Source organism: Salmo salar, chromosome ssa02 (genome assembly GCF_905237065.1).
Source record: "Salmo salar chromosome ssa02, Ssal_v3.1, whole genome shotgun sequence".
Classification (NCBI taxonomy): Eukaryota; Metazoa; Chordata; class Actinopteri; order Salmoniformes; family Salmonidae; genus Salmo; species Salmo salar.
Window position 1 is genome coordinate 58,606,701 of NC_059443.1, and position 27,125 is coordinate 58,633,825.

A 27,125-nucleotide genomic window follows, 5' to 3' on the forward strand; every position below is an offset into this window, starting at 1 on the left:
CCTGTTGCTGTCATTCCCTGCGTCGTGCTTTATTGCAGGGATCAAGGTTAAATCCCCTCCAACTAAACCTCCATTTTTCTACTGTAGCCTCAGGAACAACCTCTGGGCAGCCTGAGGGAGAGGGAGAAAGAGAGGGGGAAAAGTTGAGAGAAAGATACAAGAAAGAAAAAAAAAGATACAAGAAAACAGAAAGACAAAAATAGAGTCAGAGAGAGAGAGAGAAAATGCAACATTAAACACAGTTCAAACAGGTTGCTGCTGTTACCTTGCCCCCAAACATCCTCCTCCAAACCTCCACCTCACTTTCCTCCTCCCCCTCTACCTCTCTCTCTCCCACTCTTAGAACACTGCTACTTCTTTCTCTCTCCCCCTCTCTCAGAACACTGCCACTCTCTCTGTCACCACCCCCACCACCTCGTCACTACCTCCCAGTTAGAGGAAGTTCACTCCACTTCACTATTCTCTCTGTCAGACCCTGCAGCAGCACGTTGAACACTGAGCCAGTGTGTCGGAAATTAAGGGAACCTTTTGTGTATCGCTGAAAAGAGGAACCTTTCTGGGAGGGAAAAGGTAGGGGGATTTGTTTTTTGCGGTTCACCTGTTTTGTGTGCTTTGGTCGGTAGGCACTGGATGATGGATGTGTCTGAGATAGAACTTGAAGCTGAGAACTAACATGGAGAGAGGCATTTTGGCATGCACTCTGCCTCTGGCTTAGGGAACCGTTACATGGTTTGTGAGATAGTCGTTTCTTTCCATGTTTTGACTGGATCGGAAATGTCTCAACAGAACATTTGGTGCCACTTTATAGACTAGTAAGGTGACAATTCAATTCAGCTGTGTTATTTTGGGTCAGGTTATTCCAAACTGAGGAAGTAATACAGTTATTTATGCTGAGTATGTTTCACTTTTTTAAACATCTTAGTGTGCTGTTAGCTGAGGCATGTCCTGAAAGTCAAGTTGTCGGTATAGTTGTTGCAGAAACAATGCAGTATATTCTATTTGGCAATTTAATTCAAATGGAAATATACTTGTAATTTATTTTACTCCCATATCCTTTATCTCTAAGGCTATCTCTACAGTAATACACCTTTATATGCTCAGTAATGTTTATAACTCCACAGCAGTTTCACTAGTTCACTGTTCAATATTTACTTAACTCTATTTTTTGAACTGCATTGTTGGTTACGGGCTTGTAAGTAAGCATTTCGCAGCAAGGTCTACACCTGTTGTATGCGGCACATGTGACAAATAGAATAGCATTTGATTTGATTCTATCTATCTTGTCTTGAGATGATGCGTTCTGCATGTACAGTTGAAGTCGGAAGTTTACATACACTTAGGTTGGAGTCATTAAAACTCGTTTTTCAACCACTCCACAAATTTCTTGTTAACAAACTATAGTTTTGGCAAGTCGGTTAGGACATCTACTTTGTGCATGACACAAGTAATTTTTCCAACAATTGTTTACAGACAGATTATTTCACTTATAATTCACTGTATCACAATTCCAATGGGTCAGAAGTTTACATACACTAAGTTGACTGTGCCTTTAAACAGCTTGGAAAAATCCAGAAAATTATGTCATGGCTTTAGAAGCTTCTGTTAGGCTAATTGACATCATTTGAATCAATTGGAGGTGTACCTGTGGATGTATTTCAAGGCCTACCTTCAAACTCAGTGCCTCTTTGCTTGACATCATGGGAAAATCCAAAGAAATCAGCCAAGACCTCAGAAAAAAAAATGTAGACCTCCACAGGTCTGGTTCATCCTTGGGAGCAATTTTCAAACGCCTGAAAGTGCCACGTTCATCTGTACAAACAATAGTATGCAAGTATAAACACCATGGGACCACGCAGCCGCCATACCGCTCAGGAAGGAGATGCGCTCTGTACTTTGGTGCGAAAAGTGCAGATCAATCCCAGAACAACAGCAAAGGACCTTGTGAAGATGCTGGAGGAAGCAGGTACAAAAGTATCTATATCCACAGTAAAACAAGTCCTATATTGACATAACCTGAAAGGCCGCTCAGCAAGGAAGAAGCCACTGCTCCAAAACCGCCATAAAAAAGCCAGACTACGGTTTGCAACTGCACATGGGGACAAAGATCGTACTTTTTGGAGAAATGTCCTCTGGTCTGATGAAACAAAAATAGAATTGTTTAGCCATAATGACTATCGTTATGTTTGGAGGAAAAAAGGGGAGGCTTGCAAGCCGAAGAACATCATCCCAACTGTGAAGCACGGGGGTGGCAGCATCATGTTGTGGGGGTGCTTTGCTGCAGGAGGGACTGGTGCACTTCACAAAATAGATGGCATGAAGAAGGAAAATTATGTGGATATATTGAAGCAACATCTCAAGACATCAGTCAGGAAGTTAAAGCTTGGTCACAAATGGGTCTTCCAAATGGACAATGACCCCAAGCATACTTCCAAAGTTGTGGCAAAATGGCTTAAGGACAACAAAGTCAAGGTATTGGAGTGGCCATCACAACTTATTGTGGGAAGCTTGTGGAAGGCTACCCGAAACGTTTGACCCAAGTTAAACAATTTAAAGGCAATGCTACCAAATACTAATTGAGTGTTTGGAAACTTCTGACCCACTGGGAATGTGATGAAAGAAATAAAAGCTGAAATAAATCATTCTCTCTACTATTATTCTGACATTTCAAATTCTTAAAATAAAGTGGTGATCCTAACTGACCTAAGACAGGGAATTTTTACTAGGATTAAATGTCAGGAATTGTGAAAAACTGAGTTTAAATGTATTTGGCTAAGGTTCCGACTTCAACTTTATACTGTAAGTGTACTCATCACAGATCTGAATATCAAGAAGTCATCGTCTCTCACTGCTGGGAGCTTTCATTTTGACACGATTGGTCGTTTTATACTTGACGTGTGAAGCTGTCCCATAGACCTCCGTACATCCCCAGTCATTTTAGTCTTTGTTATGGGGGATGGTGTGAAACAGGTGGGTAGATGACTGATCTCTAGCTAAAGCCAAAAAAACGAAACACTTGGGACGGGGTATAATTCTATTCGCGCGGCGATAAACTAGACTGTGAGAAAGAGAAGCAGAGAAAGAGGTTGTTTATGAGGCAAGGAGAATGATCAGCCTTGTTCTATTGGAACAGTAGTGTGACTGTGACCGCAGCACCTGCTGCTGAAACTCATTATGTCCAGTCTTACAGCTCGGTGTTGTGTGTGTGTGTGTGTGTGTGTGTGTGTGTGTGTGTGTGTGTGTGTGTGTGTGTGTGTGTGTGTGCGTGCGTGCGTGCGTGCGTGCGTGCGTGCGTGCGTGCGTGCGTGCGTGCGTGCGTGCGTGTGTTTCGTGGTCAATTCACTGGCTCTACTCTTGGGGACTCACAAGTCCTAACACCTCTGTGCTACAAGAATGTCCAGTATATCATTTAAGCCTATAGCCTTTTTCCTGGTTAAATAAAGAATAACAGCCCTCAAATGCCCATGTCATGCCTCCGGTGGGTACCGCTAACAGCTTTGACTTTCTTCTTGTCCCGTCCCTATAGACACCAGGCCGTGGCCCCGCCATGCATGTGAGACATGACCAACAAGGCAGCCTGAGATAGCTCGAGCAGCCCCCCCGAGCAGCATGGAGCCTATAGGTAATATATGGGGAATAGGGTGTCATTTGAAGAGTGGCATGCATGTACATTTGATCCAAAATGGAACATTTGCTGTACGGCTTTTATTAACATTAACTCTTAACCTCTGACCCCTGACTCTCCAGGCAGCTGTGCCCCCTTGGCCTCAGAGTCGGACATCTACCGCAGTGTCCATGCCGTACTCAGGGAGCTGGAGAGCCAACACCCCTCCTCTGTGCTCAATAAAGGTAAACCCATCAGTAGTTTCCACTAGACTCTTTATGGGGTTTACACACTGTTGAGTTGAGCAGAGCTGAGAGGTAGTGAACCGGCTTGCTTTCCAGTGAGCATGGCTCCGTTTCAGGTCAGGCTGCTTTTGTTGCACATTTCCAGTCTGGTTTGGTCAGAGGTGTCGCTAACTGGCTAGCTTCAACTGGTAGTGCTAGCTAGATGCATAGCAAGCTTCATCAAGTAACCCCCACATTACTGACCCAAAGCTCAATAACGATTCATATGGGTACCCGTATATCACAGGAGGCTGGTGAGGGGAGGACGGCTCATAATAATGGCTGGAGGAAGTGAATGGAATGGTTTCAAGCACATGGAAACGATGTGTTTGATACCGTTCCATTTATTCAATTCCAGCCATTACTTTGAGCCTGTCCTCCCCATTTAAAGTGCCACCAGCCGCCTATGCCTTACATACAAAGCATCTAGGTTTAAAATGGACTAAAGGTTCCTGACTTGCCTCTCTGCTCCACCATCCAGAAGGAGTTGATCCTCTTTAATGTTCCGTATTAATCTGCCCAAACCACATGAGAATGACACAACCGCTGCCTGCCAATAATCGGAAAATTGCACTGAGTCAGCTATTACTTTTATCCACGGTTTGGGTTCGTTGTGCAATGGAACAAAGCATTGGCACTGAGTCACACCAGCTATTTGTGTAGCGCTATGTATATGGAAACAACAGAGAGTGCGAGTGCTGTTTAGTGCCATCTGTGGAAATGTTTGCAAGTGCTGAGTGTGTGTTTCTATTCGAAGGGATGCTAAGATGGACGCTGCACAAGAAGGTTCGGAACAATCCTGCCAACAGTCTCATTCTGGTGAGAGTCGTCGTCAAGGAGCTGGAAAGGGTATGTCATCAATGTGCTCCGTTAGGCCATTCCGGGGCCTTATATGGAGAAATATGTCTCTGGGCCCTTCATTATTAGTTTTCACTGTAGTGTCAAGAGACATGATAAGACAATCAACGATTGCTACCCAAATACATTTGAAAAGAACACTGAGATTGTCAAGGACATTATACAACAATGTGAAACATGAATGTTATGTCTAGTGGGAAATGGGCGGATTGGCCATCTGGCATTTCTGGCAAACACTAGATGGAATGGTTTATTTTTAGCCCAGTTGGTCTGTCAAACTTGTTTTTTTTTTACACAAAATTATAATTAACTTGCTAATAATTGGCCGGTGTAGAGGCCTCAAGGAAAATAATTGTCCAATGTGTTAGAAATGCCAGGGCCGATTTCTGGTCCCAGTCCGCCCCCGGTGGTAACAGATAAGCTATCTTTTACAGACAAACTTTGTATTAGTGAGTAACTGACTAACACAGAAGTTTGTGTGTTGGTCTCTTGTTGTCTGCAGGCTGAGAGGCTAGACTGTCGGACACACATCATCCCTTTGCTCCACACACTCATCTATGCTGTCATCCAGGTAGGTTCCCGGTCAGACATGATAACAGCATCTTTACAGATCTGTCTCAGGGTTGGCTGGGGAGAAGCTTTCATTTGGGGGATTGGATCATTACCCATCACTGTTTTGATGATCTACTCAGATTTGATGAAGTCTTATTTCCTGTTAATCGTCTCCTACACTTCCTGGTCAGGCTAGGTCAGGACTCTGTACTGTCGTAGACCTTTATCTCTTCTTTATCTGTTGGTGTCTTCTTAAAGAGACAGTTCTTGTTGTTACCAGAGCCATAGGCTCTTTATAGTACAATAGAATAGAATGGGATGGAAAATAATAGAATATTACAAACCATTGATGATTGCTAGCAATTTAAAACAGGATATGTTGTATATTGAAGTTTTGGGAAGTTTGTGCAAGTATTTATGGAGGGAAATGGTACTATACTGTATTTGAGGGTTGTGTGTATGTACAATACCAATTGTGTTTGGTGGTTCAGGTAAATCCGAGGACAGCTGTGACTGACTGACAGTACTAACTGTGTGTATATCTGTGTATGTTCCAGTCAGCCTATCTTCCTGACGACCTGTACAAGCGGGTGTATGACTTCTGTAAGAGGCTGCTTACCCTCCCCCAGCCCTACTGTACTGTAGGCCTCAGCTACACCAGACGCATGAAGACAGAACGCTACACACCAGGTACCGAAACCAACATACATCCTTGGTCTAACCTGTCGAACGATGTATTTTTTATTATGTATTAGATAAGACTTTATTGGTAGACTTTACTGTCTTCAAAGGTGATAATCGTTTTACTGTAATACACTTTAGAATGAAGAGGGATGTTTGTTTCATTGTATTCAATGGCTGTAGTACGAGAATGTCATGTGTTTTACTTGGATAGTAAATCTTTTTGACCCGCAGGAGTGCTCTATCAGAGGATGGTTATTGCAGAGCAGAGCCTGAAGAATGACTACCATCCCTTTCAGGAGAGGTGAGAGAACAACCTAACTTGATGTTGTATACACACGGCGACACAGAGAGAAGCACAGTACAGTGTAGAAGCCATTTTTCCTTATGGTATAGAATGACATGCTGTTTGTAGATAAAGTAGCTTGTAATAACAGCAGGTTGCATGTGAACTGCCGACCAAACAATTAGGAAACTGGTTAATCAAGGATAACCAAAGGCAATAACTCAATCTCTTCTAGGGTGTTTGTGTTCGCCGATCCGGCGGTCTTCTCCGGCCCCCACTGTGAGGCGCTGAGGGGGGACATCGAGGCCTCGGGGTCAGGGGGGTATCTGAATCCCCTTGACCACATGCGGAGCGTGGTCCAACACTCCATCCAGGCTGCTCTAGGAGGGGAGCTGTGCCACGGTCCTAAACTGGCACAGGCACTGAAGGTCAGTGTAGTTGCACTGTGGTTGTGTTAACATTGAGTTTCACTATGACATTTCTTCTTCTATTTATGTCTGGTCTTTCCCGAATGCGTATGTGATGATGGGTTTCAGGGTAAAAGTTATTGGTAAAACCCTTCATTTACTTCGTTTCTTTCTTTTTGGCTTTATTTATTTATTTGTCCATCCATCCCACTTCGGAGAACAAAAGTAACTTAGTTTTTACCACATTGTTTTTGTTACATGTATATTCTAGGCACATTTTACGTGCACAACACATTTGACACAGTAGAAAAACCTTTTGGGTGTGACTTCTGTTCTAGAGTAAAGAAACTTGTTTTATGGTCTTGATATTTACTTTGATGTTTAATCTCAGTTTGACTTTGGTTTTGTCGTGTCATTTCGCAAATGTTGCCATGTTTTGTTCAAAGTTATCTAAATCAATACCACTTTGTGTTTGACACTAGTTTCTATTTCAATGTATTGCACAAACCCCTTTGTGGTTTGTGCAGTTTCAATTTGCACCAAAGCAAAGCTCAGAAAGCTAAAGGTCTCTACTGGTGCCTCATACATGCGATCTCAGTCATATTCAGCAACACACTTAACCAGAAATGATCTATAATGACTCAATAGTGTGTTGTTTAGTTGTGCTGTTCCGTGATCTAACAGAGGTTGGCACCATTCCCATTAAAACACACACTTACACACACTGGTCCTAATATAACAATATAACACTCATCTCAACAGGATGTGTCAAACTCAGACTTCCAGATGCGTTTGTCTGGACGCTGATGGCCTTTCACCTGTATTCTATTCATAGACCGTGTGTGTGTGTGTGTGTGTGTGTGTGTGTGTGTGTGTGTGTGTGTGTGTGTGTGTGTGTGTGTGTGTGTGTGTGTGTGTGTGTGTGTGCGTGTTTGTGCGTGTGTGTGTGTGCTTGCGTGTGTGTGTGTGCTTGCGTGTGTGTGTGTGTGTGTGTGTGTGCTTGCGTGTGTGTGTGTGTGGCAGGAAATTGGCCAGGACGTGGAGCCGTACTTCCAGGAAGTGGTGGTCAGTCTGGAGCAGAGTGTGGAGGAGGGCACCAAGGGGGAAGGGGTGGTGCTGAGGGGGAGACTGGGACAACTCTACAGAGAGATCCTCACCCATACTGACACATCAGGTACAGGATCATCATAGAGGGATCATCTTTTGACTGTTTGAAACCAAAACCAACTGATCTAAAAAGAATCCAGACATTATCTCCCATTTCTTTTAGACTAGCATTTGGTTTCTGTTTACAAGTGAAAACGGAGGGGTAACGTTAATGTAGACGACACTTCAAGCTATTACAGCTGGTACGCGTATATAAGTAGTTATACATTTTTCACATAGGGCGTATTCAGAGAAATACTGCCAACCCTGTCCTTTTTTTTGTGTTAGTGTGTCTTCAAGCTGACACATACCGTATAGTGCAGCAGTCACTGACTCAGGGAACGTTATTAATAGATCGCTGTATTGGTCAGCTGATCTTTCACACTGTATTCCTCCATGTCTAAATCTGTCGAGTCAGAGCCCCCCCCACCCCGCCACCCCCCCTCCTTAGGACGGATGTACACTGTATTTCCCATTTAATACAAATGTATTCTTCTCATCATAACAACTATCCTTCAAATGGACACTACACTGTCTCTCACAGGCCAGGTGTGAGACCATATACTTAGTGTAGGGGAGGGGGACCAGGAAGTAATCGGGTGTTGTGTTGTTTTTGGTGTCATTGTGACAGTTTGGGCTCTTCCTGGTTTAGACACATTGTCCTCCGGTGGTGGGGATGCCTGTGTGACATGCCGCTTCCCAACCCGGAGATGAGCTTCCACCTGTGGCGGGAGGATGAGGAGATCTGTGAGTGATCTGTTGTTTATACACACCATCGAGAGACCTCTGTTACATGAACTCTGTTTCTCTGTTTAAATCCTTTTTGTCTCTCAAAAAGGTAGGGGTCAAAATGATTGACACCCTAAAAATTCTTAGAAATAAAGTAGTCAAAAGTTTAGAATTTGATCCCATATTCCTAGTACGCAATGACTTCATCAACTTGTTACTCTGCATTTGCAATTCGTTTTTGGTTGTGTATCAGATTATTTTGTGCGCAATAGAAATGAATGGTAAATAATGTATTCTGTCATTTTGGAGTCACTTTTATTGTAAATAAGAATAGAATATGTTTGTGAACACTTCTACATTAATGTGGATGCTACCATGGTTATGGATAATCCTAAATGAATCGTGAATAATGAGGAGTGTTATTCTAGCACACTGTGTTCTCACCCCATGCAAACGTCCATTACTATAGCTCTTTCTTGTCTCGCTGCTTCATGTTCTCATTGACCTGTATTGACATTCATGTTATAGAGATGGAGTACATATGTCATCTAATTCCTATTTCTCTGATGTCACCTCTTCCACCAGGGCGTGAGCTGGCCAAGTGCGTGCGCTCCAGCTCCATGTCGTCGGAACACTTCTGCCTCACCCAGGACCAGGAGACAGACTTTGACCTCGCCGACCTCCCCGCCGACCTCACTTCCTCCTCCGCCATGCCCCGCCACTCCGTGATGTCCACCGACAGCGGCATCGAGAGGGACCTTCCCCCTGGGGTTGAGCCTTCAGTGGTGGAACCCTCTGGTGGTTCGGAGGAGGGGGAGGCCAGGTTAACCCGACGAGGAGGCATCAAGATGAGGCCGTCAGTCACGGACAATATGGCCCTGATGCAGGACGCTCTGGAGGAGAGCGGGAGTGTGGCCGGGGGAAGGGGAGGCGGGGGAGGGGGGACACTTCATAGGAAGGCGGGGTGCAGCGGGACCCCGTCATTCTCCAAGCAGCAGAGGCACTTCACAGCCCGGATCGTGGTGATGGGGGACGACAGGGTGCTGGGGAAGCTGGCTAAGGCCTTCTACTTTCTCAGGTGAGGGACCAGGATCATGGGTAATGTAGTCTGGGAGACTGCATGTAGTTTGTAGTGGATATTGGATATATTAGAATGGATACTGGATATAATCGATTTCTGTTAGAAATGATCATAGTATTCTTTTTGGAGACAGTTCCACCTACAACAACTTGGTTAGCCCTATACTATGCTGTTGAATTTTTTTTATTTCCTAATGTCCAAAAAATGGAATCGGAAACTAACTGTCCATTTCCGTGGTCTAGTCAGGAAGAAGGAAGTTGAATTGAAACCATGACACATTAACAGTTAATGCGTCAGAAATATACATTGGGATTATTCCCAACTAACTTGACTGGTTATTACACCCATTTTGGTGTCCTGTGTAGCATGGTTTGAGGGTTAGTTAATCATTGGTTTCACTCTGCAGGAAAAGGGAAGCGCGTCGTCTATTTCTGACCATGAAAGTCAACTTCCAGTTTTACTACATCCCTGTCTGTGAGGATCCCAGTCCCACCTGTCCTGTCAAAGTAAGACCACAAGCTAACACCTCACCTCTATCAGTTTACAACCTGTCGAGAGACATTTATATGACTCATTTCAGTGTTTCCGTTTGTGAACCCACACACACACACACACACACACACACACACACACACACACACACACACACACACACACACACACACACACACACACACACACACACACACACACACACACACACACACACACACACACACACAAACAAACAAACAAACAAACAAACACACACACAAACATATCCACACACAGTATGTGAAATGATCACATTAAAAGAATGATATGCGGGTTGAAATGGCAGATTTGGTCACTGATAAGTGCCTGCATTGGAACGTTGGTGGCTGTACAGTAATATGCTGTAAATGACATCAGAGCTCTGGCTCTGCACTTATCAGCGCTGTATGGGTTTTGACTGAAATCCGTTCTGAACTTGAGCAATGCACGAGACAAGAAGTTGCCCACATCCCTCCGACTAATTGGACAGTTTTTGGAATGTTTTGTTGTCTGAGTGAGGGAAATGCTGTATTTTGAAAGATGATATGTCCAAATGTGCATTTCACATTTCCATATCATAAAACTCCTGCAATATACAGTCAACATTTATGATCACTATGCTTGATGTACAGTTACAAGATGACATCAATCGATCAATCACGTTTATTTATAAAGCTCTTTTTAGATCAGCAGATGTCAGGGAATGCTATACAGAATCCTAAAACCCCAAACAGCAAGCAATGCAAATGTAGAAGCATGGCGTCATATCCTGGGTTGTTCTGAACAGAATCTCACTTGGCAAAAACTGGTTGAATCAATGTTGTTTCCATGTCATTTTAACAACAAGAAATCTATTTGATGATGTTGAATCAACGTGGAAACTGATTGAATTTGAAAAAAGTCATCAACGTATGGAAATGTGTTTTTTTCACCCAACTTTTAACCTAAATCCAATGACAGTGATATTTTTGGTTGATTTCACGATGACAACTCAGCCAAATGTAAATCAAAACTAGACGTTGAAATGATGTCTGTGCCCAGTGGGATGTTTGTGTATTATGAAGAAAATCCGCAGCGGAACACGCACCTGAATGCACCTGAATGCACCTGAATGCAGCTGAATGCACCTGAATAGTCCTTTCTATGCGCACCAAAATTACGATATGTTCTCTGAATTGCCCTGTGAAAGCCTAACACAGTAAGATCGTATTTTATAACTTAGCTTGTCATTTTGGCAATAGAACAAACTTTCAAATGATGCCCACCTGACCCAGATTGTGATTTATAATGGTCCGTTTTTGGATTACATAAACAACAACAGTCATTGTGTGATGGCGGGGATGCAGGGTTGTGTTCCAAACGAAACAACTACAAGTGTGCTTGTTCTAGTTCCTCAACGGCACAGCTAGGAAAGCTAAAAAAAAAGCACCTTATCGTTGAAGACTTCTTTGAGTTATAAAAGTGCATTGAAATGACTTAGGAACTGTGCACACTTTGGAAAGCGGTGGGGCCACTTGGAGACAATTGTTTTTGTCTTATGTTGCACCTACCCTACATTTTCCAGGAATATTCTTATACTGTTACTGAATGTATTCAGAGTATTTTAAGATTTTGTTATCAACAAATGCGGCGAAAAGTACAGTAAATATAAAATGCACATAAAATCAACAGTGTGATTTTTGGATTCAGTCGTCAGTTGAACTGTGTCCTCGACTTTGGTCTAATAATTTTCCTATAATCTCCAAACTGTTCCCTTTCAATTGCTACCGTAGTTATGCATATGTTTTTCATATTTCTTCTGTAAGAAACATTTACATTTAGCCCTATCCATATAGGCCAATTCCCACTAGTGTAAAGGGTTAATGTCGTTCTCTGGTTTTACACTGAACTTGGCTGTGGTTGAGTAACCCTAACAGTTTAGTACAGTAGTGTATCTTTAATAAACCATGTTGTACTTCTCTATCAGGAAGGCCTCTCCCCATCCCGGGAAAACCCCTGTGCCCTGGGTTCCTACCTGGGAATGGTGGATCCATGGTACGACTGCAACATCAACAGTCTGGGTTCCATGATCCCCAAGCTGGCCAAAATGGTACAGTAACCTGCTGTTTCTACGTTATGTTGAAATGACAGCATCAAATAGTATTTTCTGTTCTCTTTTAATACTTTTGATTGAGCCTGCCTGGAATGCTAGATTGACAGGGTTTGCACTTTTGGGACTATTCCATCGGTTTCATTAGCCTGGCAAGCTCAATCAAGTGTAGCTTTCAGGATTTTAAGAGGAAACACAATGCTAGTCTAATCTACAGTAGGTCTGATTTACAGTAGATAAAGTTATGTGGTTTATGTTCTGCAACCTGTCTGTACCATATAAAAAAGTCAACAAATTACCGTTTGCATGTTTCTAGGTGTTTTGAATGATTAGCAAACAAAAGGAAATTGCACAGTACTTTACAGTAGTTGCTTGTTTACAGGAAGCAACAAAAAAACATCTGTGGGCTCTTATCGAAACTAGGAACCTATGAGTACTGTATGCAAATAGTTTTGCTGTTATGGGTCATCTTTGCATTTAGCTGGATAGAGGGAAGAGAAACTGTTTGACACAGTATAGGGAAAGACAGGGAAGTATCGGGGGGTAAAAGATTGTGAAACGTTGCAGGGACACAGGGTCAGGTTTTCATTGTTTAATGCTGTAGTTTCCAATAAATAAGGACCTGTAATGAATTACAATGTGAGGGAAATAGAACAAAAATAAGTTGATGCTGCAGAGTAAAAAAGCCTTTGTGCACCACACAATCTTCCCGACGTAATCAATGCACTCATGTAGTGGAAGAATGAAAAAGCCTTTGTGCACCAACACAAACTTCCCGACGTAATCAATGCACTCGTGTAGTGGAAGAATGAAAAAGCCTTTGTGCACCAACACAAACTTCCCAACGTAATCAATGCACTCGTGTAGTGGAAGAATGAAAAAGCCTTTGTGCACCAACACAAACTTCCCGACGTAATCAATGCACTCATGTAGTGGAAGAATGAAAAAGCCTTTTTTACAATGCGTGGGTGGGTTTTTTATTCTTGCCATGCATAAGCCATAAAACAATCGAGGCTTTTAAAAATGTTCCACTACATGATACTGCCTTGATTACTTCTGGAAGTTTGTTTGCACAAAGGCTTTTCTATAGTATTTCATCCCATGATCAAAGAGCACCTTGTGGATGAACTATAAACCAAAGAAGTGCTCCTCTCCTGTGTCTCTACATGAATGAAATAGAGTTCCTTCCAAAACATGAACATTCAGTGTATTAAAAGGCTAGTTTTATGTGTACCCCTATCTGTCTTGGTCAACCCCAGGCTCCATACTAACATGTTCCCATCTCTCTCCAGCAGTCCAACAGCAGCAAGCAGGCAGAGCCTAGCCCCTTCCTGTCTGATGTCATTTCCTACTACGTGCGGACCGGACTGCAGCCTGTTTACTTCACCATCTATTCTGTCAAGGTGAGGACACATAGGATGCATCTGAAATGGTACCCTAGTCAGAGCCCTGTTTGCCCTGGTCAAAAGCAGTGCACAATATAGGGAATAGGGGGCCATTTGGGACACAGCCGTAGCCATATGCTTCTAGTTCTAGGTCTAGTTATCGCATATACACTATCGAATCTCTCTACCACTGTCTGTTGTCTATTGTGTGATATAATGACAGTAAGTCTGCAGCGATGGACTGAGCATAGTTTATCTTTGGCCCTCTAGCATGTTCATGATTATCAGTCCTCACTCATAGACCAAAAACACCAAATGCCAGAGTGCACATGATCTGAATGGTAATATGTCATAGTAATAATAATAATATATGCCATTTAGCAGATGCTTTTATCCAACGCAACTTACAGTCATGAATGCATACATTTTTACGTACGGTTGGCCCCAGCGGGAACCGAACCCCCTTGGTGTTGCAAGCGCCTTGCTCTACCAACTGACCCGCGATTGTCATCCTCTTGCTTATGTTCCAGATCTGCTTCTCCAACCTGACCAAGGACCCAGTGGAGGATGTGTTTCTCTCCCACTTAGAGCTGGACTTCCCCGAGTTCAAACAGTCCCCAACTACTTTGAAAGGTAACATTTAGCCTGTGTACGCCGATCGACGTTCTCTGCATCTGATGTTTTTTTTAACTGATTTGAAGTGTGTGTGTGTGTACGTGTGTGCATGCATTGGCGTGTGCACGTGTATATGTCACTCGTCTGGTCTGATCACGTCTGTCCTCCCACTCTCAGCCACAACCCTCAAGCAGAAGAAGAACACAGGAGACGTATGTGGTGCTGTCGTCTCTGTCAACTACAAAAAGGTCAGCGAAAGTTCAACCGGGTTTTTAACATTACCTCATCAATATGCATCAATGTAAAAGTGCTGCATCTGGCTATAAAGCTAATGGTATGCTCTATTTTCATAGTGTTTGGGATTGATACTGTTGACGCAACGTTTGTCTTTCTCTGTTTAGAATTTTGAACTGCATCATGAGAGTGGCCTGACCTGAAGAGAGATCATATAACCTGTATTTGACGAGTAGCTGTTAGTTTCTCTCTATAACCTCTGACCTGTGACTCTGTCCTCCTCTCCAGGTGTCGTTGAGTGGTAGAGACGTAGATAAGGGTATGTCAGTGAGGACCTCAGGTGTTCAGATTAGTGCCATTCCCTCCAATGAAACTGAAGGTATACAACACTACATATCACACACAATGATATTTACTATATTCACGTAATGAATTGCTAGATTCATCTATATTGTGATCAGTAGTCGCCGAGTTGTCACCCTATGGGTCTATTCCACGTTGGTTCAACATCATTTCATGGAAATGACGCGGAAACAACGTTGATTCAACCAGTGTGTGCCCAGTGGGCAAAGTCACAATGTAAAACAGTATTGCATGTTCATGCTGTTGCATATTGATACAATTGTGAGAATGTAAAAATAAGTTCTGAAATGTCTACTACTTTTCCCATATTATTCTGTATATCTGTTGAAGCCTGGCCTATGTTGTCATTTTTGTTGTTGTCCTCAGATCTGAACTGTCTTACAGTAGCTTTCAACGAAACCAAACCCAAAAACACCATGGTGAGTTTACACCGTTTTAACACACAGATGTCTATTAGTGAAGGTTGATATAAAATTCTGAAACATAACAGATTTACTTCATCCTCTTGGTATTCTTGGGTCTCCATCTTGTTCTTAACGTCACAAAGGCCTGGTTCGCTTGACTAAGCCTGGTGGCCACATCGCTTTATGATCTCATAAACCTAAAACCAAACCTAACACACAGACTTAATTCCACAAGGAGGCCAAGATCCGAACCTGTAACATCAAGATCAGAACCCTGGAGATGAAAACCTTCACTGTGACCCTGGACAAAGACTCTAGGAGGACCTTCAAAGACGTACAGAGGTGAGAGCTGTTGGTGTAGCTGTTGCTGTTGCCTACGGTAGGGCTACCATGGAAACTTGAAATAGATGAAAACAGGTCAGACAGTGGTTTGGTGGATAGACACATGATCTTGTTACCAGAAGGTTTCTGGTTGCAATTTCTTCTGAAGCATGTTGGTCTAACCTCATTTGTTTAGCCCTAGTCATACTGTATGTGGTTAAGTTACATATGCACATGTTATATATATAGTATGTATTATATACATTGTGTCATGTTACAGTATAAATTATATATATTGTGTCATGTTACAGTATAAATTATATATATTGTGCCATGTTACAGTATGTATTATATATATTGTGTCATGTTACAGGATAAATTATATATATTGTGTCATGTTACAGTATAAATTATATATATTGTGTGATGTTACAGTATACACAGTTGAAGTCGGAAGTTTACATACACTTAGGTTGGAGACATTAAAACTCGTTTTTCAACCACTCCACAAATTTCTTGTTAACAAACTATAGTTTTGGCAAGTCGGTTAGGACATCTACTTTGTGCATGACACAAGCAATTTTTCCAACAATAGTTTACAGACAGAATTGTATCACAATTCCAGTGGGTCAGAAGTTTACATACACTAAGTTGACTGTGCCTTTAAACAGCTTGGAAAATTCCAGAAAATTATGTCATGGCTTTAGAAGCTTCTGATAGGCTAACTGACATAATTTGAGTCAATTGGAGGTTTACCTGTGGATGTATTTCAAGGCCTACCTTCAAACTCAGTGCCTCTTTGCTTGACATCATGGGAAAATCAAAAGACCAAAAAACCTCCACAAGTCTGGTTCATCCTTGGGAGCAATTTCCAAATGCCTGAAGGTGCCACTTTCATCTGTACAAACAATAGTACGCAAGTATAAACACCATGGGACCACGTAGCCGTCATACCGCTCAGGAAGGAGACGCATTCTGTCTCCTAGAGATGAACGTACTTTGGTGCGAAAAGTGCAAATCAATCACAGGACCTTGTGAAGATGCTGGAGGAAACAGGTACAAAAGTATCTATATCCACAGTAAAACGAGTCCTATATCGACATAACCTGAAAGGCCGCTCAGCAAGGAAGAAGCCACTGCTCCAAAACCGCCATAAAAAAGCCAGACTACGGTTTGCAACTGCACATGGGGACAAAGATCATACTTTTTGGAGAAATGTCCTCTGGTCTGATGAAACAAAAAGGGAACTGTTTGGCCATAATGACCATCGTTATGTTTGGAGGAAAAAGGGGGAGGCTTGCAAGCCGAAGAACACCATCCCAACTGTAAAGCATGGGGGTGGCAGCATCATGTTGTGGGGTTGATTTGCTGCAGGAGGGACTGGTGCACTTCACAAAATAGATTTCATCATGAGGAAAGAAAATTATGTGGATATATTGAAGCAACATCTCAAGACATCAGTCAAGAAGTTAAAGCTTGGTCGCAAGTGGGTCTTCCAAATGGACAATGACCCCAAGCATACTTACAAAGTTGTGGCAAAATGGCTTAAGGACAACAAAGTCAAGGTATTTGGCCAAAATTCACCCAACTTATTGTGGGAAGCTTGTGGAAGACTACCCAAAACGTTTGACCCAAGATAAACCATTTAAAGGCAATGCTACCAAATACTAATTGAGTGTATGTAAACTTCTGACCCACTGGGAATGTGATGAAAGAAATAAAAGCTGAAATAAATCATTCTCTCTCTCATTCTCTCTAAATCATTCTCTCTCTTATTCTGACATTCCACATACTTAAAACAAAGTGGTGATCCTAACTGACCTAAGACAGAGAATTTTTACTAGGATTAAATGTTAGGAATTGTGAAAAACTGAGTTTAAATGTATTTGGCTGAGGTGTATGTAAACTTCCTACTTCAACTGTATGTAAATAACTAAATGCACATATATGCTTTTAAAAAGTGTAATATTATAATCTTTTAATGTTCAATGTCACTAAAGCCCCCCAAAAATGGCAAACATACTTATCTAACTCTCATAATTTGACATGTCCTCTATCAATTAATTTCATTCCAGCATAGAGATCGCTCCCTGTCTTGATCCTGGATACTGTGTCCAGAAGACCATGCGGTCCAAGTTCAGTTTGGGGGAAGAGGAGAGGGACGCTGGCCTCAGCAAGTACATGAACAAAGGACTTCCTCTACCAATCAATACCTTCGCTGGTATCATCAACTGACTGATCCCACAACCATCTGGATGGACTCCACTGTACAGAGACTGAAACGTTGAGACCATCTACATTGTATGAGGATCAGGGACGCGCTTAGTACTCACAACAGCGCCTCAGTGTACCTTGAAGGGATGTGGAAAGAGAATCTGGGTGGCAGCTAAGGGTAACTGGTGTAACCTTGACAAGAAAACCAGCTGAGTTTGACAAGTGTTAGATTTGTCAACAAAGAAATTAATTTGCCATGGGTATTGGATCTCGTTCCAGTTTCTGCTTGTGACAGTTTTATCATATACTGCTCCCATAGGCATATCTCTGACTGGCAGCATAGTCAAAGAACAATATTGTCTCTAAAATTGACAATTTTATGAGAGTGTATGAGGCATGAGAGTGAAGCTGAGTTGGTATTAGCTCCAAGATAAGCTTTAGCTCAGAGGACTAACATAAACTTGACAACCTGGGTTCAAAATCTGGTCCGTCAGAAGAGTAGCCCACCCTCCCAATCATCTAATCTAAGGGAAGACTCATCCATCCCTTGACGTCTGGGTTGGGGCAAATTCCATTTCAATTCAGCAAAGTTATGGAGTAAACTGAAATTACCATAGGGATTGACTGAATTTAAATGGAATTAACCCCAACCCTGCTTGCCATGTAAACACACTACCTGCTGCTCTTTGAGTTCTGACACTGAATAACCCTGGTAGGGTCATTTTCATTACTAAGCATGGCAGAAGAACAACTTAAAGATAGTTTGATGTCTTGGTGAGCTAACAACAGAAGCTCTTGAAGCAGTCACTTGTTGGATTAACCAGTTCTTTAAAAAACAGGTTCCATTTAAAGGGGCATATAGCCTATTACAGGCCACGTCTGCTCTCTGAGCTCACCTAAGTTCTTGTAAGTTAGCAATAAAGGTTTGAATGCACTGTGCACAAGCCTTCAGTAAAAACATGACACAAAAGAACAGGCACCTATTTTAAGATCCCTAAAGAACATGTTGCATGACAGGAAACCGACTGGGGGGGTTTCAATTTCTGGTAGCTTTCTGCATATGACTTTGTTCTGTATGCTAGACTAACAAGTGGTGCAATATCTAGTGTGGTTGACTATTACCATGCTAGGAGGTCTATGCTAAAATGAAAGTTCAACTCTGAGCCCTTTGCTTGTTTCAAATGAATTTATCACGCCTAACTTGAAGGTGATGGAACACAGTCACCGCTGTCGGACATTGGCTGGTTTACAATAAATCATGAGGTGATGGGGACTAGTTATCATATATGCACCCATAAAAAGTATGTAGATGACAGAAAGACAGGCATACAGACAGAGAGAGAGAGAGAGAGACAGAGAAAGACTGACTGACTGAATGACTGAGTGGCCACATCTATAAAAGCCACTGTCATAATACCATTGAAAAAAACAAGGGTCTAAAGAGTATTCTGATCGCCAGCTAGTATTTTTGTAATGCATCATCAATCATCAATAGACCTTTTTGCACACTTGTCTATTTTTTAAATGTTATGTATGTAAGACTAATCATTGGAGTATGGTGTCATTGCAATTACTTGTTTAATAGTAGTGTAAATACATGTATTTTTATATAATTACTGTATATTTGATATAAAAAGAGAGAATTTGAATCTGACTTTTTCTGAAATGAAAAATGAATGAGCTGATTATTCTATTCTTAAAGGGATAGTTCACCAAAATTACAAAATTACCTATTGGTTTCCTTACCCTGTAAGCAATAGGTCTATGGACAAGGTATGACAGACATACATGGACAAGGTATGACAGAAATACATGCTTTGGTTTAGTTTCCCTGGCACTGTTCCACTGCTAACGTTTTCGCATTTATGGCACAAATATATATATACTGATATTAGAATTTTTCCACATATTCAAATCATCTAGAAGGGACTTTGTTTAGCTTCACAATAAATTTGAGATACTTTTAGATGATTTGGACTTGATGCGTGAAAAATACTAATATCGGTACCATGACTTGAATGGGATTTGTGCCACAAATGTTAAAACGGTGCCAGGGGAATAAAACCAAAGCATGGATTGCTGTCCTACCTTGTCCACAGACTGCTTATGCTGTGTTCAAGACAACTCGTAAACTCCGAACCTCAGAGTTTGCGTAAGTTTTTAGTGTAGGGCTTCCTATTGGTTGCTTTTAATACTTTCCAAGTGGGAACTCTGACCTCATCTTTCTACAACGAGTTTCCAAGTTGGACATTTCAGAGTTTCCTAGTTCTGAGTTTTCTTGAACGCAGCGTTACAGTGTAAAGAAACCAATGTGTAATTTGGGTGAACTATCCCTTTAAGTACAGTGCTGTTGAACGAGAGGGATACTGTGGGTGAAACTGCATGTAGTACCACCGATTAACGTTAGGTGGCGCCATGGTCTAATATAAAAGTATATCTTCGAGTTTACAGTAGGTATTGAAAACATCATCAACCTTGGCTTGAACACCGCAAACTCAAATAACGGCAAGAGCGAGGCAACACCAGCACGTTGTGGAAGCGTTTTTACACAATTCTCTGCCATGCAGCTTGGTACTTAATGAAAGACTGTGCGCATAGACTGCTCCAGTTGCCTTTTCTTGTTAGTTTTCCTTCGGTTTCCAAGACACAGCATTGTATTTGTTTGACAGCGCATCCTTGACCAGTTTGGAATCGAACCCACGGTTGAGAGATGGAAAAGGAAAATAAACAAGGATCATCACATCAGTACGGCTCTCTGGAATGCACTAAATGGAATACAGACAATTCCAAAACAGGTAAATAAATGGAACTGTTTGTGTGTGCATAACTGACCTGAGAAAGTAAAGACAATAGTATTTATTACAGGGGAAATGCTTGCAGTTGCATGCAGATGTTGATGTTTGTGTCGTAATGCACGTCTACAGGTGGCAGTCAACAGCTGTAGCTAGAGCGCGTATGTTATTTCATTAGGATCCCATCAACTACTGCACATGCCGCAGCTAACTCTTCCAAAATAAAAAAGAATATAAGAGTTCTATATTGGAAAGACACCAAGAAACAATACAAATTATATTGACACACTATTCATATACATATACAGTACAGTTAAATTCGATCTTTAGAAAGAGGAGAGGTGCTGTGATAGCATATGTTTTTTTTTATCCGTTTTTTATAGCTAAACTTGCTTTTGCCTGAGTAACCTCTGGTGGCAGAGCATTCCATGATGACATGGCTCTATACATACACTACCTTCGGAAAGTATTCAGACCCCTTGACTAGTTCCACATTTTGTTATGTTACAGCCTTATTCTAAAATTGATTAAATTGGGTTTTTTTCCCCATCATCAATCTACACAAAATACCCCATAATGACAAAGCAAACATTTTTTTTTTTTAAATGTTTGCAAATAAAAAATAAATACAAATTAAATATCAAATTCACATAAGTATTCAGAACATTTACTCAGTACTTTGTTGAAGAACCTTTGGCAGCGATTACAGCCTTGAGTCTTCTTGGGTATGATGCTACAAGCTTGGCACACCTGTATTTTGGGAGTTTCTCCCATTCTTCTCTGCAGATCCTCTCAAGCTCTGTCGGGTTGGATGGGGAGAGTTGGTGCACAGCTATTTTCAGGTCTCTCCAGAGATGTTCGATCGGGTTCAAGTCCGGGCTCTGGCTGGGCCACTCAAGGACATTCAGAGACTTGTCCCGAAGCCAGTCCTGCATTGTCTTGGCTGTGTGCTTAGGGTCGTTGTCCTGTTAGAAGGTGAACCTTTGCCCCAGTCTGAGGTCCTGGGCACTCTGGAGCAGGTTTTCATCAAGGATCTCTCTGTACTTTGCTCCGTTCATCTTTGCCTCGATCCTGACTAGTCTCACGGTCCCTACCGCTGAAAAACATCCCCGCAGCATGATGCTGCCACCACCATGCTTCACCATAGGGATGGTGCCAGGTTTCCTCCAGATGTGACGCTTGGCATTCAGGCCAAAGAGTTCAATCTTGGTTTCATCAGACCAGAGAATCTTGTTTCTCATGGTCTGAGAGTCTTTAGGTGCCTTTTGGCAAACTCCAAGCAGGCTGTCATGTGCCTTTTACTGAGGAGTGGCTTCCGTCTGGCCACTCTCCATAAAGAACCGATTGGTGGAGTCCTGCAGAGATGGTTGTCCTTCTGGAGGTTTCTCCCATCTCCACAGAGGAACTCTAGAGGGCCCTTCTCCCCCGATTGCTCAGTTTGGTCGGGCGGCCAGCTCTAGGAAGAGTCTTGGTGTTTCCAAACTTCTTCCATTTAAGAATGATGGAGGCCACTGTGTTCTTAGGGACCTTCAATGCTGCAGAATTGTTTTTGTTTTGGTACCCTTACCCAGATCTGTGCCTTGACACAATCCTGACTCGGAGCTCTACGGACAATTCCTTCGACCTCATGGCTTGGTTTTGCTCTTACAACAGTGGGACTTTATGTAGACAGGTGTGTGCCTTTCCAAATCATGTCCAATTAATTGAATTTACCACTGGTGGACTTCTATCAAGTTGTAGAAACATCTCAAGAATGATCAATGGAAACAGGATGCACCCGAGCTCAATTTCGAGTTTCATAGCGATGGGTCTGAATACTTATGTAAATAAGGTATTTCTGTTTTTTATTGTTTATGCATTTGCAAAAAATTCAAAAAAACTGTTTTCGCTTTGTCATTATGGGGTAATGTGTGTAGATTTCTGATATCGTTTTAATCAATACATTTTAGAATAAGGCTGTAACGTAACAAAATTTGGAAAAAGTCAAGGGGTCTGAATACTTTCCGAAGGCACAGTAACTGAGTGACGCATTACATCTGTTTTTAGTTTGGGTACAGTGAAGAAACCCATAGTGGTGTGTCTGGTGCGGTATGTACAGTGTATGTCTGTTTGAAGTGTATGCAAATAGTTTATTCAAATGGTTAGGCATTTTCAACACACAAATGTTTCTTAAAAAGACTACAAGAGAAGTTGTCAATTTCTCCTAAACCCTCAAACATGAAATACTATTATGCATGTTGTTGATGTTAGTTCTGTGTGTGCAGTTAAGGACAAGGTGTGCTGCTTTGTTTTGAGCCAGCTGCAGCTTTGATAGGTCTTTCTTTGCGGCACCTTAACATATTACCAGACAGTAATGAAGATCTGATTAGTTGTAGTACAGTTGTGTCAAAAACGCAGAATATCTTTTTATAACAGACATACCTCTCCCCATCTTTACAACAACTATGTCAATATGACTTGACCATGATAACTGACCATCCAATGTTATACCTAGGAGTTCAGCTTCATCCACTTGTTCAATGGTCACACCCTTTATGCACAACTTCATTTGAGGTTTAGGTCTAGGAGAATGCTTTGAACCAAATACAATACTTTTGGTTTTAGATGTATTTAAGGCTGGTTTATTGTTAATGACCCATTCTGACACTGACTGTAACTGACTGTAGCTTCTTGTAAGACAAGTGGCAAATCGTTTTTAAAAATTGAGAAGAGTAACGGCCTAAGGAAACTGCCCTGAGGGATACCACACTGTACATATCTGATGTTAGAGAAGCTTCCATTGAAGGACACCTCTGGGTTCTATTGGATAATTAACTCTCCAACCATGTGATGGCAGGTGATGTAAAGCCATAACAAGTGAGTTTTTTCAATAACGTGTGTGTGGACATTTTAGAATAATGTGTACAGTCACAGGGTGTATGCCACAAAAGTTAGTAAATTGCACCCCAAATTATAGATGATGGCCCGTTGATGAGACTTAACAGGACATTGAGAATGGAAGAGAACATTGTGAGTGTCAGTTTTGCAAGGCTGGGGACACACTGTTCCCACACTATTGATATCATTACATCAACAATACTCTGAGTCATTCTCCTTTTGCTTTCATGTTTCAACAACAAAAGGAATTGGAAAGTGTTTGTTTGTTGAGAATAATTTATATCTTTTTTTGTAACTAAAACACTTTATTGTTTTAGTCATTATCTTCTATTTCTCTTCAATCAAAGTACCTGTAGTCTATTACTGCACTTCCTCAAAACTCTCTCTCTCTCTTTTTTCCCCTCTACCCCTCTCTCTCCCTTTCTCTCCTTGTCTCCATCTTTTCCCCTCTACCCCTCTCTCATTTATTTCTATCTTTCTCTCTCCCTCCGGTCTTCCCATCCTCACTCCCTCCTCTCTCCCTCCTCCCTCCTTCTACCCTTCCTCCTCCCTTCCTCCCTCCATTTAGACTGACCTGTCCGTTAGTCCGTCACTGCGTGATATCTACCTCATTAAGAAGAAAACCACCCAGGCTGATGGAGGGGGAAAAAATAAGGGATAGAAGGAGGAGAAAAAAGACAGCAAATTTCGGCCTTGTTTAAATCGCGCTGTGGCAGCTCTCTTCGAAGCATAAAATAATTAGACTTCAGAGGAGTCACATACATTGTTCTATGCTATATTACATATGCTATGTGGGTGCTGAATGCTAACTTGTAACGGTCGGCTAACAGATCCAGCAGTGTCCTCCAATTGGCAGTGACAGTGTGCTAGACATTCTCTTAGGGAGGGTGAGAGACATGGACTTAGAGCGAGCTGCAGTCAAACCAGGTAGTAGTGTACTTTTTAATTGAGTTTGGAACACAGAAATTGTCTCAACATGAGAAGCTCTGCAGAGGAATTGGATGACTGTTCTTCCAGTATCTCTATTATTAATTTCTCTCTCTACACACAATCACACACACTATTACACACACACACACTATTACACACACACTATTACACACACACACACACACACACACACACACTATTACACACACACACACTATTACACACACACACTATTACACACACACACACTATTACACACACACACACACACACACACACACACACACACACACACACACACACACACACACACACACCTATTACACGCACAATTCTGCTATGCACTCTCACAGTGACCCTAGCTCTAGCTGCAGGAATGACCCCCTCCAGCCCTACTGCGATCTCTTTCCCTTAGTGCAGGGGTGTGAACATGCCGCATAGTTACGCCAGACCCGACCAACCTCTCAGCCCCAGACGTGATGGATGATGGCTGTCAAGGTAATGGGCGCCGGAGGCTGGGTACACAGTGAACCTCTCACTGATGGCTTTTGGGAAACCTGTTGTGGCATTTTGAAATCCCAACGTGCCACTGGTGTTGTCCTTAACAGGGGGGAAGTGTAGGTCAGAGGAGGGATGGGAATAGACACTAAAGACAATAGAGTTATAGAGAGGTTTGAACTTCAGGAGATGTTGGGAGTGTTGTCAGGTTTACTTGAATGGAGTTCGAAACATTAGCAAGTTTTTACGATCCAGAGTCCACTAATCAGTCTTTATGATGAGATCACCCCTCCCTCCGGAGTAAAAGTGCCATGGCTGTCTTGACGTAAGCGCTGTCGTAGCGGGTCACATCAGGAAGTGTGTCATACTGTAGTAACACAGCTGAGCAGCTCTGTGAAGATTCATATAGCTAAGTATGCATCCTTTGTGCCTGGCTGAGAAAGCTGACTGCTTTGGCTCTTTGGGAGTCTCAGGCTTGTACACAATACAATGCTGACAGATGCCAAAGGGATATGAGTGAATATACACTGCTGATAGTCATCAAGTCTCCTTTCTTTAGCTTTTTAACTCTCTCAGTACAAGCCAAAGGTCACAGAGTCTAGTCAGCAGTGGCGTGTATTCATGGATGCCAAGGGAAGCCAGACTTCCCCAAATAATTGACAAAAAAAACATACCATAATTTATCTTTAGTCTCTCTGTGTTTCATCATTTTCCTTCAATTCGCAAGAGGCTGAATGTAACTCACAGGAGAAAGCATCCGAGCGAGCAAAACAGCGCCCCGCTGTCTCTCTGTGTAGGCCATCTACCTGATGCTGTCTGGTCCAAACGAGTATGATATTGTTGCCACCTGTAGCATTGAATGCAACGTAAGCCAGTGAGCGTCTGGTCTCCCAATCAGTGTTGAGCTAAACTGAGTGAGCTCAACTGTGAATGGTCCTGGCGCACCAAAAAAAAAGTATGTTCTCAAATCCCATTAGGAGCATACGTCATTGATAGAAAAACTTGAATTGCTGCATCTCGTGTTGTCCTCCTTTGGCTAGCTAGCCAGCTAGCTAAAATTGGCCCTTTCCTAAATTAGCCATGGATAGAGATAGGGATTTGTACTTGTGCTTTTACTTTTTTCTCCGTACTGGTCAATGATTATAATGGCAATTCTGATCCAACCATTAATTCATACATTGTTGTGCCCCTGACCTGAGACGGGTTGCATCACTGCCTGGTATGGCAACTGCTCGGCCTCCGACACCAAGGCACTACAGAGGGTAGTGCGTATGGCCCAGTACATCACCGGGGCCAAGCTTCCTGCCATCCAGGACCTCTATACCAGGCTGTGTCAGAGGAAGGCCCTAAAAATTGTCAAAGACTCCAGCCACCCTAGTCATAGACTGTTCTCTCTGCTACCGCACAGCAAGCGGTATCGGAGCACCAAGTCTAGGTCCAAGAGGCTTCTAAACAGCTTCAAACCCCCAAGCCATAAGAATCCTGAACAGCTAATCAAATAGCTACCCAGACTATTTGCACCCCCCCCCCCCCCCATACGCTGCTGCTACTCTCTGTTATTATCTATGTATAGTCACTTTAATAACTCTACCTGCATGTACATAATTACCTCGACACTGGTGCCCCCGCACATTGACACATTGACTCTGTACCGGTACCCCCTGTATATAGCTCCGCTATTGTTATTTACTGCTGCTCTTTAATTATTTGTTTTTCTTATCTCTTACTTTTTGGGGGGTATTTTCTTAAAACTGCATTGTTGGTTAAGGTCTTGTAAGCAAGCATTGCACTGTAAGGTCTACACCTGTTGTATTCGGTGCATGTGACAAATAACATTTGATTTGATTTGATACAAGTTCAATATGTAGCTAGATGTAGAAGGCTAATGTTAACTAGCCAAAGTTTTCCATGAATGGAAGTTAGGCTAGCGAGCAAGCATTTTAGCCAGGTAGCCTAGGACAACAAAAATGAAAAGAATGTACTGTATGACAGAGTGATAGACCATTTCGTCAACATCAAAGAGAGGAGGATGGCATTGGATTTTCTCTACAAGTAGGGTGAGTCAACATGTTTTTCTACTTACCCAAACATGCACACACACACACACACACACACACAGAAATCAGAACCATGGACACATCATATTTAGCTCACATTAATTGGACTAAATTGTTTTTGGTATCTTTGAGTTGTCACTGTATTAGACTAAGCAGAGGTGATTTGATGATGTTGAAATGGTGCTGGAATAGTGGAGGCAGTTCCTGT

The 27,125-nt window shown here is 42.2% G+C and overlaps 2 protein-coding genes across 2 annotated transcripts in view; both read left to right on the plus strand.

Moving 5' to 3' along the window:
* Positions 1-343: 343 nt before the first annotated feature.
* LOC106587067 (phosphoinositide 3-kinase regulatory subunit 6) lies at positions 344-19,412 on the plus strand. The gene is made up of 20 exons (XM_045713260.1): positions 344-570; positions 3,524-3,619; positions 3,745-3,846; positions 4,643-4,734; positions 5,246-5,314; positions 5,853-5,985; positions 6,211-6,280; positions 6,498-6,690; positions 7,693-7,843; positions 8,447-8,518; positions 9,130-9,622; positions 10,032-10,131; positions 12,105-12,227; positions 13,520-13,630; positions 14,143-14,245; positions 14,405-14,475; positions 14,750-14,840; positions 15,191-15,243; positions 15,464-15,570; positions 17,625-19,412. Exons 2-20 carry the CDS (start codon positions 3,607-3,609, stop codon positions 17,782-17,784), a joined length of 2,307 nt encoding a protein of 768 aa, XP_045569216.1. The 5' UTR covers positions 344-570; positions 3,524-3,606; the 3' UTR covers positions 17,785-19,412.
* Positions 19,413-19,645: 233 nt separating this feature from the next.
* LOC106587058 (bMERB domain-containing protein 1) overlaps positions 19,646-27,125 on the plus strand; it is a 50,505-nt gene continuing 43,025 nt past the window's right edge. Inside the window, exon 1 of the mRNA XM_014174957.2 lies at positions 19,646-20,558. Within this exon, the coding sequence (XP_014030432.1) occupies positions 20,474-20,558 (85 nt within the window). The 5' untranslated portion in view covers positions 19,646-20,473. The remainder of the gene's footprint in view (positions 20,559-27,125) is intronic.

Bases quoted from the DNA above. Each gene is read 5' to 3' on its own strand.
- LOC106587067 (XM_045713260.1), top strand. The intron at 14,841-15,190 runs GTATACAACACT...TGTTGTCCTCAG, and splicing joins TCCCTCCAATGAAACTGAAG to ATCTGAACTGTCTTACAGTA. The intron at 15,244-15,463 runs GTGAGTTTACAC...TAATTCCACAAG, and splicing joins CCAAACCCAAAAACACCATG to GAGGCCAAGATCCGAACCTG.